The 12,946-nt window shown below is 33.2% G+C and overlaps 1 protein-coding gene across 1 annotated transcript; it reads right to left on the minus strand.

Annotated features, from left to right (window-relative positions):
* Window positions 1–702: 702 nt before the first annotated feature.
* Window positions 703–8,371, minus strand: LOC110672722 (acyl-coenzyme A oxidase 3, peroxisomal). The gene is made up of 13 exons (XM_021835577.2): window positions 7,781–8,371; window positions 7,523–7,640; window positions 7,295–7,402; window positions 6,993–7,165; window positions 6,811–6,910; window positions 6,644–6,718; window positions 5,967–6,097; window positions 5,158–5,293; window positions 4,959–5,078; window positions 2,102–2,248; window positions 1,927–2,031; window positions 1,739–1,840; window positions 703–1,085 (listed from the first exon to the last, which is right to left on the minus strand). Exons 1-13 carry the CDS (start codon window positions 8,257–8,259, stop codon window positions 837–839), a joined length of 2,043 nt encoding a protein of 680 aa, XP_021691269.2. The 5' UTR covers window positions 8,260–8,371; the 3' UTR covers window positions 703–836.
* Between the last annotated feature and the right edge of the window lie 4,575 nt (window positions 8,372–12,946).

A 12,946-nucleotide genomic window follows, 5' to 3' on the forward strand; every position in this document is an offset into this window, starting at 1 on the left:
GACTAATAATTATTCTACTCAATTGTTATTATACATTGAAAATTTATATGTATCATTATATTGTTTTCTCCCAAAGTAGTTAATTTATTATTGCATATAATATTTTTTTCTCTAAATAGAGCAAAATAATTTTTTTTTTAACCCCACTGCCTTTATTTTCCAGTTTTATCTCTGCTCAAGTGTATACATGCCCATATTAAAATCTCATACTTTTAATGTGGGACACAAACTTCCTTGCTATAGGATTGTAACATTACATAAGAAACAAAAAGTACTCTTGTTATTAAATAGCTTTTTTTTTTTGTGCATTTATAGTACTTAAGAATTTACGTAGTTTGTATTTCTTTAATATTCTGGATTTTTCAAAGATGGAATTGCTTTTAATCACTAGTCGCAAGGCCACTTTTATTCACGACCAGCAGAGCTGCTTTTCAAACCACCGCTTCCCCTCTGTATCGTGCACATAGGGCATTTTAATTTTGCACAGCACTTTGTGTAACCTCAATGACTCAATTCATTTCTAAAATTGAGATGCAAACAAGCAGACATGAATACTAGAATGTAGTACTGCAATTTTTGCAGCAGAGAAATGGCTACTTGTAGTGCATGGATGGCTGCATAGGCTCACTCAACCATTAGGTGTTAGGCCCTGAGGAATGGATGCAATCATCTACACTCTGCATATAGTTGTGATCCAGTGAATAGTTAAGAAACAACTCAAGCTGATTTATTAATTAACAGTTTTACAGATAAGCAGGCATTACATCAATTTGGGTGAAGTGTTACCCAGGTTTTCTTATTAAAACTTCAAAATGAAGAGACCAAAATGCCTATAACTAGTGTTTAACAGATGACAAAGAATTTGCATGTATCCAGTTATATGCTATGGGGCCCAGAAAAGCATCAGGAATGCCGAAGGAGCTGACCAAGGCAAGTGCACGCGGTCGCAGTTCACTGCAAAGCTTTGTCACTTCTTTTCTTACAGCAGCAGCATTTTCTGTTGATAAGTAACCATACCGGAGGAATGCAACATCTTCTTCCAAACAGATCAAGGCATACATTGATCTCAACAGACTTAAGACATCCTGCAGGGGAAAAAATGACATCAGCATTGAGCAACTAAATTCATTTCACTTACAGTAATACTTTGTATACTTGCTTTCATATTAAATATGGCAGGCCAGTTCCATGCATCCCCAATGTGGAAAAACACGAAAAAAAGGCAATGAAGATTGCTGGTAGTCGTGTTACATATCTGTACAATTACAAATAACAAAGCCGAAAAGGTGACTTTTTTGGTTTCCATTCATACTATGAAATTTACTAAAATTCCATCAACTACTTCCCAAAAACCTTCTCCCCACTCATCACCTGCTGATGTTTCAGTGCTCTGTCTTGCTTCCATCATATGAAGCTTCCAGAACTTCCTAGCACTTTAAATGTCATATATCTGCTATTAAAAGTGGTAATTTTTCATATCAAAATCCAATGCATACTACACGAACTTAACTGATGTTTGGTAGGCCATAGTGCAATGTAATGCAATCAAATTTTTTATCGAGTTTCAATAGAAAATTTGATTGCATTACATTGCATTAAGGCCTACCGATGATATCCTCGTTACATTACAACATCACAATTCACAACTGGACTATAAGAAACTGTTTGCAAAGCTTCACAAACAAAATCATCAAGCAGATATGCAGATAAAGCATGAGGAAGAGTTTCCAATATTTACCTTCAATGGACCCACAGAAACAGTTGCCTCCACCTCCATGAAGGTTTGCAATATTGCTCGGTCTGAGAAAGCCCTGCCCAAGTCTTCCGCAAGTTGATAACCCTGGAGGGAGGGAGATAGCAAAGTGACAACAATTGGAGCAGATGGAAACCAAGAGCACAGCAAATTTAGTACCAGGAAATCCTTACCAAAATAAATGCATACTCTTTACTTTCACCCTTTGCCTGATGCTGTGATACTTCAGCAGCAAAACGATTCAAAAGATCTCGCTCTCTTAAGCAGAAAGCATCAATCTGATGCAGAGAACTGGTAAGGTATGAGTTTACAAAGGTAAACATGCTAATGAAGTTAATAATATATCACCTGGAATTGGGTACTTCTGAGAACAGTACTTGTCAGCTGAGATGGAAATATAGGGCAAGGTCCATTCATGTGTTCTAACCCCAAATCTTTAAAAGGTTTCTTTTTCTTATGAGCTGCTACATATTCTGCAAGGAGTGCCTTGCTGACCTGAGTTCAACAAAATTCCAATGCTTCAGATGGAACTCTAAAAAGTTAATATGTGATGATTAATTTATAAATATTAAAAATTAATTGTATTCAAATGTAATAAGTAAAAATTTCTTCACATATAACTGGTGAAATTTTATTTTGATTCCGCTCAGTGGACATTTTCAACATTAAAGCCCAAAGGACAATATAAGTTCATGGATCCAACTCATGGGTGTAGAGATGTAGGACAGAATTAGGTCAGCAGTAACCACATAATGTTCTTCATTTTCTTTCTATCTAAATTCATTCCATTTATATCATACTCTTTTCACATTAATTTGCAGCTTTAAAAATCTCTAGAAACTTCTATTAGATCCTCATTTTGTGTTATGAGAATTCAAACGATGCGTTTGGTCAAATGGAGAGCTTAGTGGGAGTTGGTGGGAAGGTTGTTAATTTTGTTGAGCTGTTACAGGAGTTTGTTAGATTGGTTAGCCATTTATATTGTATAGTTAGCTTTCTCTATATTAGCTCATATTGTAACAGACGATGAATTATTAGGTGAAAAATGAATCTTGATTGCTCTTCTCTCTCAGTTCTGTTTTCTCAGTGAATTCTCTCATTCTTCTCTTCTCTTCTCTGTTTCTTCTGTTCTATTAATTTCTTCCATCATATCAGACTTATTTGTTACCTTCTACTTTATATGAAGGAATTGCAGAAACATGGAGTTCTGATCTTCAATTAGTCCAGTTGATTCCAGAAATCCGGCTTAATCCATCCTCTCATGTGGCATTCACTTGGAGTAATCACCAATTGAGGAGGAAAGGTAAACTTGTGGTCAGGGATTTGAACCTTCGACAACACTTGTTGGCAGCTTTCCATGATTCCTCTATAGGAGTTCATTCCGGTGTTACAAGTACTACCAAGCGTGTTCAAGCTGTGGTATATTGGCCAGGACTTCATAAAGATGTTCCACTTGCCATAAATACAAACCAGAATTGCTTGCACCTGCAGGGTTATTACAGCCTTTACCGGTACCTAGGACTCTCTTTTCAGATATCTCCATGGATTTCATTGAGAGTTTGCCAGCATCGCAGGGGAAGACAATCATATTTGTGGTGGTGGATTGCCTCATTAAGTTCGCTCATTTTATTGGGTTATCTCACCCTTTGTCAGCTAGGCAGGTTGTAGTAGCCTTTATGGATTCAGTTTGCAAGATTCATGGCCTTCCTCAGACTATAACAAGGGATAGGGATTCTATATTTTTTAGTGCATTTTGGAAAGAACTCTTTACGCTTCAAGGTGTACAATTACAGTATTCAACAGCGTATCACCCTCAGACGGATGGTAAACTGAGGTTGTGAATTGCTGCTTACAATGCTACCTTTGGTGCATGATTGGAAATTATCCTCATTCATGGTTAAAGTGCTTGCCTCTTGCTCAATTTTGGTACAACATTACATACCATTCCACCATTAATATGTCTCCCTTTGAGGCTTTGTTCGGCTTCAGCATACCACCTCTACTCCATGTTCCCTATTTCACTAATGATTGTAATGTAGCAGCTGTGGACATTTTTCTTCGTGATAGGGAAGCAGCAATTGAGGCTTTGAAGTATCAATTGAGCACAGCTCAGCATCGTATGAAAGTTCAAGTAGATAAGCATCGTACTGACCATCGATTTTCAATAGATGATTGGGTTTACCTAAAGTTGCAACCATACAGGCAACAATCTGTACGAAAAAAACATCACAAGTTTCAGGAGAAGTACTTTGGTCCTTATCAAATTGTGGACAATATTGGGTCAGTTGCATACAAACTCCAGTTGCCTTCAAATGCGCAAATTCATGATGTTTTTTCATGTCTCTCAGTTAAAGCGAGCAGCAACACCACTTCAAGCTTCTACTAAATTACCTCCAATGTCCCATATTCAAGACGCTATCCACAAGCAATTTTGGATTGCCGTATGGTTAAACGTCACAATGCCATTGCGACGCAATTGTTAATTCATTGGCGTGAGTTTTCACCAGTAGACGCTTCTTAGGAGTGTGCTGATGAGTTGAAAGAAAGATCTCCACTATTTTCCCTTGAGGACACGGAAACTTAAACAGGGGGTATTGATATGAGAATTCAAACAATGCATTTGGTCAAAAGGAGAGATTAGAGGGAGTTGGCAAGAAGGTTGTTAATTTGTTGAGCTGTTAAGGGAGTTTGTTAGATTGGTTAGCCATCTATATTGTACAGTTAGCTTTCTCTATATTAGCTCATTTTTGTAACAAACGATGAACTATTGGGTAAATAATGAATTTTGATTGCTCCTCTCTCAGTTCTGTGTCTCTCCTCTGTTTCTTTTGTTCTATTAATTTCCTCCAACATTTTGCCTCCATTCTAGATCACTTCAAATCAGAGTGGATTTTGTCACTGTCCCTAGATTGTGGGAGATCCTATATGTCTAGTTTGACTGGGTGGGAGGAATTATACCTTAAAAAAAAAGATAATTTGTCGGTAATTGATTGTGCAAAAAAGCTTAATAAGGTAGGTAGCTACCCATAAATTGCAGTCATTGAAGATAAAATGGGCACCTACATGATGTTTCACATAACATGAATTGACATGACTCATTTTTTATACTGTAATCTTCCTTTTCAGTTACCCTATCAAATAGATGGTATTTCAGCCAAACAGTATTCATCATTAAACAATTTTCAAAAAAAGGACCACACAATACCTGCTGCATAAGAACATTGTTGTCCCCCTCAAAGGTAGTCTGAACATCATATTCAGTTCTCAAATGACCAACTCGATTTTCAGTCTTCAAGCCTTGTCCTCCACAACCTTCACGACATTCCTAGTAACATAAATTAACAAACTTTAGCTACGCAGCTTATAATAAACCTAAATTTCCATTTGGGACTTTAGCTCCTCACTTGAAGTGTTCTCATATTATGCCAAGTAAAAGTAGCCTTGAATGCACTTGAAACAACATGAAGGGTTTTATTCGACTCTGGCGTCCTCTTCCAGTATATCATTTTCAAGTAATTTCCAGCAAAACTCATAGCGTATCTGCATAACAAGATTTCCATGGAAAATAGAGAGAGGGAGGGAGAAGAGGAGCAATGAGTCAGGATTATGTCCTATCCATTTAAACTACAAGCATCTGCATCACAAGTAGTGAGAAACTAAATTGATTTTGCGTAGTTCTGATAGGAACTCAGCAAAAGGCCCAAAAGATGAGATTCATGGCCTGATACTATTTAGAGAATATTAAAGAAGAAATGTATGGAAGAAGCATCTATTACATGGAAGAACCAAACAAGAAGGAATAGAAACACCCATAATCATACAACTGGAATTTGTTGGCCAAAAAGGGAATCCGCTAGAGGAATTTCCAGCATAAAAGAGGGCTTTTGCAGCAGAGAAGGGCTGTGAATACTTTATGTTAATTGGCAGCTATTAGCTGGGGGCTAGCTCTGCTAGTTGGGGAGCTTTCTCCTGGAGTTCTTTGTTATTTCTTTTAGAGTTTCTCTTTGTTGTTATCAGAAAAAGAGAGGGAGTTGTTTCAATTGTAATTGAGATATTGGATGTATTTGTTTTCTGCCATTATAACATTTGAATAATAGAACTTCAGAATAACAGATAAATTTATGACACTGTGTTTAAAAGTGTGAGCAATTGATACTCTAGGGTTTCAAACCTCAACGCACTATAAAATTCTAATTTTGGTAATTAAACTTACGTCTTTGCAAGAAGAGGCAAGAGTCGTCGTTGATGACTTGGGTAATCAAGCAATAGAACTTCAGGTCCATTAGATGTAATAGAAAATGCCCGCCTAGTAAATGAGTACCTTATGGCAGTTGCCAAACTTATCTGATATGAGAAGAAATGAAAACCATATTAACCAAAAACAAAGCTTGGTGTTAACATTGGGTTACGAAGCACGGATAATACGATGCATTATTAACACAGCAAGCAGTGGTTTTCCAAATGTTCAAGTTGTCTATGATCTATGCATATATTAGAGGATCAAAAAATTATTAGATAGACCATACTCCATGGTCAAATAGCCATTGTCTCAAATTGCAAAAATTTCTAATTATCTTATTTAAACTGAAGGGGTACCTCAAAAGCAATGATATCTCATATCATATGGATGTAAAATATGGATCACTTCCTTCTTATTGTATCCATGATAAAGCAAACCAGAACCCATTAATACACACAAAGAAAACAGTTGCAGATGAATGAGGCTTCCTACACTGCAGGCTTTGTGGGGGACTGTTCAGGGCCTTCTCTTACATTGTAAGAAGGCTTTCCCCCCTTTGATTTGAATTCATGACCTCCAAAACATGAGCACACACAAATGCAACATTAATAGCTAAAGTAAAAATGAGCACCATCTTTCCAATTCAATACCTTTGATGAGTAAATTGCACCAACAGCAATAGTTACACGACCAGATGTCAAAGGAGCCAGGAACGCTGCAAATCTCTGGGAAAAAGAACATGAACTTGTTTATTTGCTCAACAGTTAAACAAAGAATGGTGATGATGATGAATGTAGTCTATCTTGAGAATAACTACCTGATCTGGGTCTTTTATTGCACTCAGATATTGTCCATCTGATGAAACATCGGCAACTGAATTCAACAGATTCTCTCTGGGGATTCTCACATTGTTAAACCTGAAAAAACAGACGTTGAAAATTGTCCTAGCATTTATTTATGCGTAAAATAATTATCAACAACAAAAGGCCTGGAAAGTACCAGATTCGACCATTATCAACACCATTTAAACCAATTTTATGACCACAATCAGCTACCTGGATGTTAGGGCATATGTTTCCATCTGCATCCCTGATCTGAGCTATAAATGCATGGACTCCTTGATTTGTTCCATTTATATTGAGCTGTGAAAAGACTACTGTGTGTGTCGCATGCTAAATAGCATCAGAATGAAACCGTGTCATTATTATACTCAAAACTGAGGCAGGACCCGCGTATAAAATGTACAGGGGGCGACGAATAAAGGAATAGACGACAATAAATTGTTTTAGAAAAATCCTTACTTTAGCAGCCCCACCAATCCAATACTTCTGAGCTGATTCACAAGGAGTATTGATGACAAACTCCCCAGTGTTTGAATCATAAACGGTCACAGTTTCAATTCCTCGGACCTAGAAACATTAACCGAGAGAAAAGTTACTATAAATAAACAAAAGAGAGCACAAACAAACAATCCCACGAAGGCCTGATGCACCATGCCCCAGACCATAAGATTGACAACCTTCACGTACATTACTTCCATGCCCCAATTCTGACATAGCAAAGCAACCCTTAATTGCAAAAGTTTCAGTGTCTTTTAGCCACTTGTCATGATGGCGCTTTGTGCCAAAGAATTGGATAGCACCACCCCTGAAATCCAAGAACAAATGAAAAATAAATTGAGACAGAGAGAGAATCATCACCATTTTCATTCAATAGAAACCAATGTAATGGTAGGGGAAAAAAAGGAATTGAAAATAATGGCAAAAAAAAAAAAAACTAAAACACACCACAAAAAGAAGTGAACACCAAGCTTAACGAAAAGGGAGTGATCAAAGATCCCAGTAACTTCAAAAAACGCAAACTTCTTCATTTCCGACTCCAATCCTTTCCCTGTCAACCATCCATCAAAAACCCCTCTTTCCAACAGATAAGCTATCCGTTTCATCGTCATCTCTCTCTGCTGCTCCATCGACTGATTATAGTCCGGCGCTACATACACTCTGTCTCCCTTCTCTTGCGGATTAAACACCTTGCTCTGCCTCATTAACCCAAACAACCAATCCCGATCCTCGATATTGTGCATGTCAAGCAATTTCCGCATCTCTTTAGTGTCAAACAAGAAACTTTCATGGAGTTCAGGAGGAGAATAGCTGAGGCAAACATTCGATTCCAGAGGAGAAACGGATTGAGAAGAAGAGCTGAGAAGGTGATTGGTTAGGATTCGGGTTCGAATCCAGGCGCGATCACTAGAGTATTGGAATGCCATTGTTAGGGAAAATTTCAGGATTAGGGCTTTTGGATTGAAAATTCACAGAAAGATTGGAATTTGGAAAAGAAACAAGAAGCAGGCAAAGAAAAATGGACGTGAAAAAGGAAGTTGGATATGCTCAACTGTTTAAATCTGTCACCGAGCCTGGTTTAACCATCCAATACAACCGATAACGGTTATAAAAATATATATCATATAATTTATTTACTCTTAAAATAAATATAAAATTATAAATTTGTAACGTTATATTATTTATTTTATTATTAAAATAAAAAAATTATTATTTTTTAAGATAATTAAATAATTTAAAAATATAAATAAAATAATTATTATTATTATTAAAAAAATTTATAATTAATTTTAAGTTTTTAGATATAAAAAAATATTTTATATTTTATATTGTTAATAAAAAATATTTTAACAAAATCAAAATACGTTAATTAAAACATTAAAATTATAAATGAAAAATAAAAATATTAATAATATTAATTTTCAAGTTAAATAAAAAAAGATAATATAGTCAAAATAAAAAATAAAACCAAATCAGCTATCAGCTCTATAAAAATAGAGCTGATACAAACTGCAGCTTTTAAACTTATAATTTACCTGTTTGGATGTCCATCAGATATCAGCTACACCCAACAGGTAAACCAAACACCCTCATAGTCTGTTCAAATGTTCATTTATATGTGAGCATTCGGTTCGAACTGAACCGAATCGAATCAAATCGAATTAAATTATAAAAATCGAATTATATATTTTAGAAACCAAACTGAACTGAAATGGGTAAAAAATTAAATCAAATCAAATCGATTTATTTTGGTTCGATTAGATTTAAATTGATTGGTTTTGATTTTGATTGATTTTTTAATTTAGACTTGATTTTCAAGTTATTTGATCTAATTTTGACTTTGATTTGAACTTAATAACCATTAATCAATGAAAATAAATAATTAATATATATATAATTAAATATAATTCATAAGTTTCCTATAAAAATAAATTAATTCAAAAATCAATTTGGTTTGATTTAATTCGATTTGAACATATAAATTACTATTTGGTTCAAATTAATTAATTTTTTCTCTTCAAAACTAAACTAAACCGAAATTTTTATAATATAAAATCAAACTGAACTAATTAAATTTTAAAACTGAACCAATTAAATCGAATTGATTCGATTCAATTTAATTTTTCAATTTGAACCGAATTCAGCTCAGCTTATTGTTTAATTATTTAATTTTTATATTTCTTAAATTTTAAACTACTTAATCATTTCCTTTTATTTTGAATAATTTATTAATGGAAAATTTTAAGCAATTATTTTATTAAAATATTTGCATTTAATAATAATTTTTACTGTTGCGATGTTGTAAGGTTTTATATTTTTATTTTTTTTAATTTAGATTTATCTATTGGCAGTTTTAAAAAAAGGCATGCTGTGTGTTGTGTGTGTTGTACGCGCTAAAGATGATAGTAAGCTTGGAACGCACACCCATGACTGATTGGATTGCGTGGAAAGATAGCTTTATCTATTTAAGGCTGCGGTCCCCACTTGCAACAGTGGATGTCTATACCACGTAGTCAACCTCTTTTATCAAGTTACAGAAAAGTTAATTAGATCATTTTTTTTTTTGTCAAAAATAAAACATGGTAACGAAAATCAAACTATAACTCATACATTATAATGTTAAATTGGCCTGGTAATATATATGCATTTTTTTTTTTATCTAAAGGTATAACATTCAGTATATAACCTATTAAAACTTACAATAAACTAAAAAAAAGCCTGACTAGCAGACATAAGATCTAATGAAGTCTATCCCACAATTCCAAACCAAAACCCTATCTCAAGTAACTGAAGTCTACATGTTCAGAAGCCTAAATTCACAGACAAAAGATCTAACTTGGGCAGGGGAAAAGGCTAGAGCATATTGGTGGCTACGATTCAGGAATCACTGATTATGAAATTTGAACTGTCAGTTCAAATTCAATGAAATCATGAGTCTAAACCAAATCACTAAGAGAATATTTGGAAAACAGTTCTTGAACCATTAGTTCCGATTCGAGCTCCGATTTAAAACGATTTGAAAAAAGGACGGTTTAAAATGATTTGGAAGATGGTTTGGGAGCAATTTAAGGGTGACTTAGATGAAAAAAAAATTAGAGAAAAATTTTATTAATTCAAAATTTAAGTTATATTATAAAAATATTTTAATTTTTCTTAAAAACCTTTCAATCAAAATAAAATAAAATAAAATGAAAATAATTTATCTTTAAGAAAATTTAATAAACAAAGACTTGAATTTGATTAAAAAACTAGAAATGAAATTAATTTTTTTAAAAGAAATTAAGAAAAAGTTTAAGAAAAAGAAATTAAGAAAAATGTATCCCTTTAGGATTTAGAGAAATCAAAATTTCTAGTTCCATTGCTTGCCTTTTTTAAAAACATTATATGATAATTAATAATTGAAAAAGTGTAAAAGAGAACAAAAAAAATTAAAATAGAGGGTATTGAAAATTTTATTGAGGATATAAAATAGTAACAGAGTAACTGATATAGTATTGAAAATTTTAATGAGCATATAAAACAATAAAGTAGAAAATTTTAGATAGTACTGGAAATTAAAAAGAGTATAGAAAATAATTGTTTAGAGAATTTGAGAGAAATTAAAAAAGTATTAAGAATAAAAAAAAAGTGTAGAGAATTAATGATATATATAAATGAATTAGGAGTGGGGGTGAGGTATTTATTGAATTTTTTGGTATTTAAATCGTCGATTTGATCCAGTTCGAAACCATTAGTTTAATCCGGTATAGAATCACTAGTTCATGATTCTTAAAAAATATGAACCTAAACCAAACCACAAAAGGACAGTTTCAGTCTGGTTCGAAGCCGGTTTCGATTTTGATCGGTTTAGTTCGATTTTGACTAAATCAGTTTTGATTCAATTCCGATTCAAAATCAGACCGTGAGTACCCCTAGTCGCCACCACCTTCAAAGTCAATCACTGGGGAATCTATGAATGCCAAGAAGAAATTGAAGCCCATGCAAGGCAAAAGCCGCATTAAGGAGACTCCAAAATAACCATCCCCAATAACAAAGAGTGAATCAAGCCATAAGCCTTCCAAGACAAAAAGGGTGTCGAGGACCATAAAGAGAGGAGGACAGCAGCATAGAGCTCTTCAGCATTCACTAGCTTTAGAGAGTCAGCCACAATTAGATGTCACTGGCTTTAGAGAGTTAGCCACAGTTAGATGGTGGATAGAGACTCCAGAGATACTACATACTAACAAGAAAACAAACCATTCTAAGCAACGGCGAAGCTAGAATTTGATATTAAAGGGGGCAAACTTTCATAAAAAAATATTGTGTAAATGCCTGTTCAGCTTAAATTTTGGAATTGAAATTAGTATGAATATTTTTCCTAGTTTGGCTTAATAACAAATTTATATTCAATTCCCTTTAAGGCATTAGTATGGTTGAAATTAAAATTGAAATATGAAATTCAATTAAATTTCATGTTTAGTACAATTTCATAGTTAAAATTTATTTACCCTTATTTTATAGTGTATCATAAATGGTAAAACAACCATGTCTTTTGTCAATGTAATAACCTGAATTTTAAAAATATAAATTTTATACTTTTATACATTATTCAAATATTACTTTAATATTACCTAACTAAATTATAATTTTTGTAATACGTTCATTTATATATATTTCTAATGTTATTCTTAAACATATTTTGTAAAATTATTTTAAAGTTTCAATCTTAAATTTAAATGATTTGTTTTAAAGTTTAATATTATACTAAGTATTAAAGTATTAATATTATCATGCTTTTATTTATACCTAGATTTTGTTTTATTATTTATACTTAGTTAATTGAAATATTTAAATATTTAGTAGTAGTATTTAAATTATTAATTGGTTAGATTTTAAGGAAATTTAATTAAAAATTTACTTAATTGTTTTATTAGAATTGGTAATGATGATGATGATGATGATGATGATGATGATGATGATGATGATGATAATAATAATAATAATAATAATAATAATAATAGCAATAATAATAATTAAAAAAAAAGTTGGACACAATGGGACATCCAGTAGGAAGAAGAAAAAAATAAAAATAATATATATATATATATATATATAAGCTGAATTAAACGTTCTTCAAAAGGATTTTCAGGTTGACAAAGCTTATCTTCAAAAAGATTTTTATGCTCCTCATAATCATTAGAAAAGACTTTGGTTTTTCAAACACTTCATAAATCAAATGCAGGAAATCCAAGAAAGATTTTATGCATTCATTTATGAGCATCAAATGCATATTTTCTTTTTTGATTGGTTTGAAATTTATGCTTTTGAAAATAATCTGGAATATCCTTTTGCTTCTAAAACCTTAAACCCACTCTTTGAATCAACTTCTTGGCAAACTTCAAGAGGTGAATGGATTCAATCCGTCCACCCACCTCTCCAAGAACTTCAGATTAAACACCACAAAACCACCCTCGTAGCCTCTCCTTTCAAACTTAAAAATGAAAAAAATATTGAGAGGGATCTTGAGAATATCATCCAGCAGAACAACTAGACCAATAGTCATCTTCATACTATTGGAAACCAGTTAAATGATCTTCAAAAGCAGATTCAGCACCCAACTAACATCACTTCCTC

Source organism: Hevea brasiliensis, chromosome 7, assembly GCF_030052815.1.
Source record: "Hevea brasiliensis isolate MT/VB/25A 57/8 chromosome 7, ASM3005281v1, whole genome shotgun sequence".
Taxonomy (NCBI): domain Eukaryota; kingdom Viridiplantae; phylum Streptophyta; class Magnoliopsida; order Malpighiales; family Euphorbiaceae; genus Hevea; species Hevea brasiliensis.

Coding starts and splice junctions, on each gene's coding strand:
- LOC110672722 (XM_021835577.2), bottom strand. CDS start 8,259: ATGGCATTCCAATACTCTAGTGATCGCGCCTGGATTCGAACCCGAATC. Junction 7,166..7,294: donor GGATTGGTGGGGCTGCTAAA/GTAAGGATTTTT, acceptor GATGCTATTTAG/CATGCGACACACACAGTAGT. Junction 6,098..6,643: donor GTGCAATTTACTCATCAAAG/GTATTGAATTGG, acceptor TTCTCATATCAG/ATAAGTTTGGCAACTGCCAT.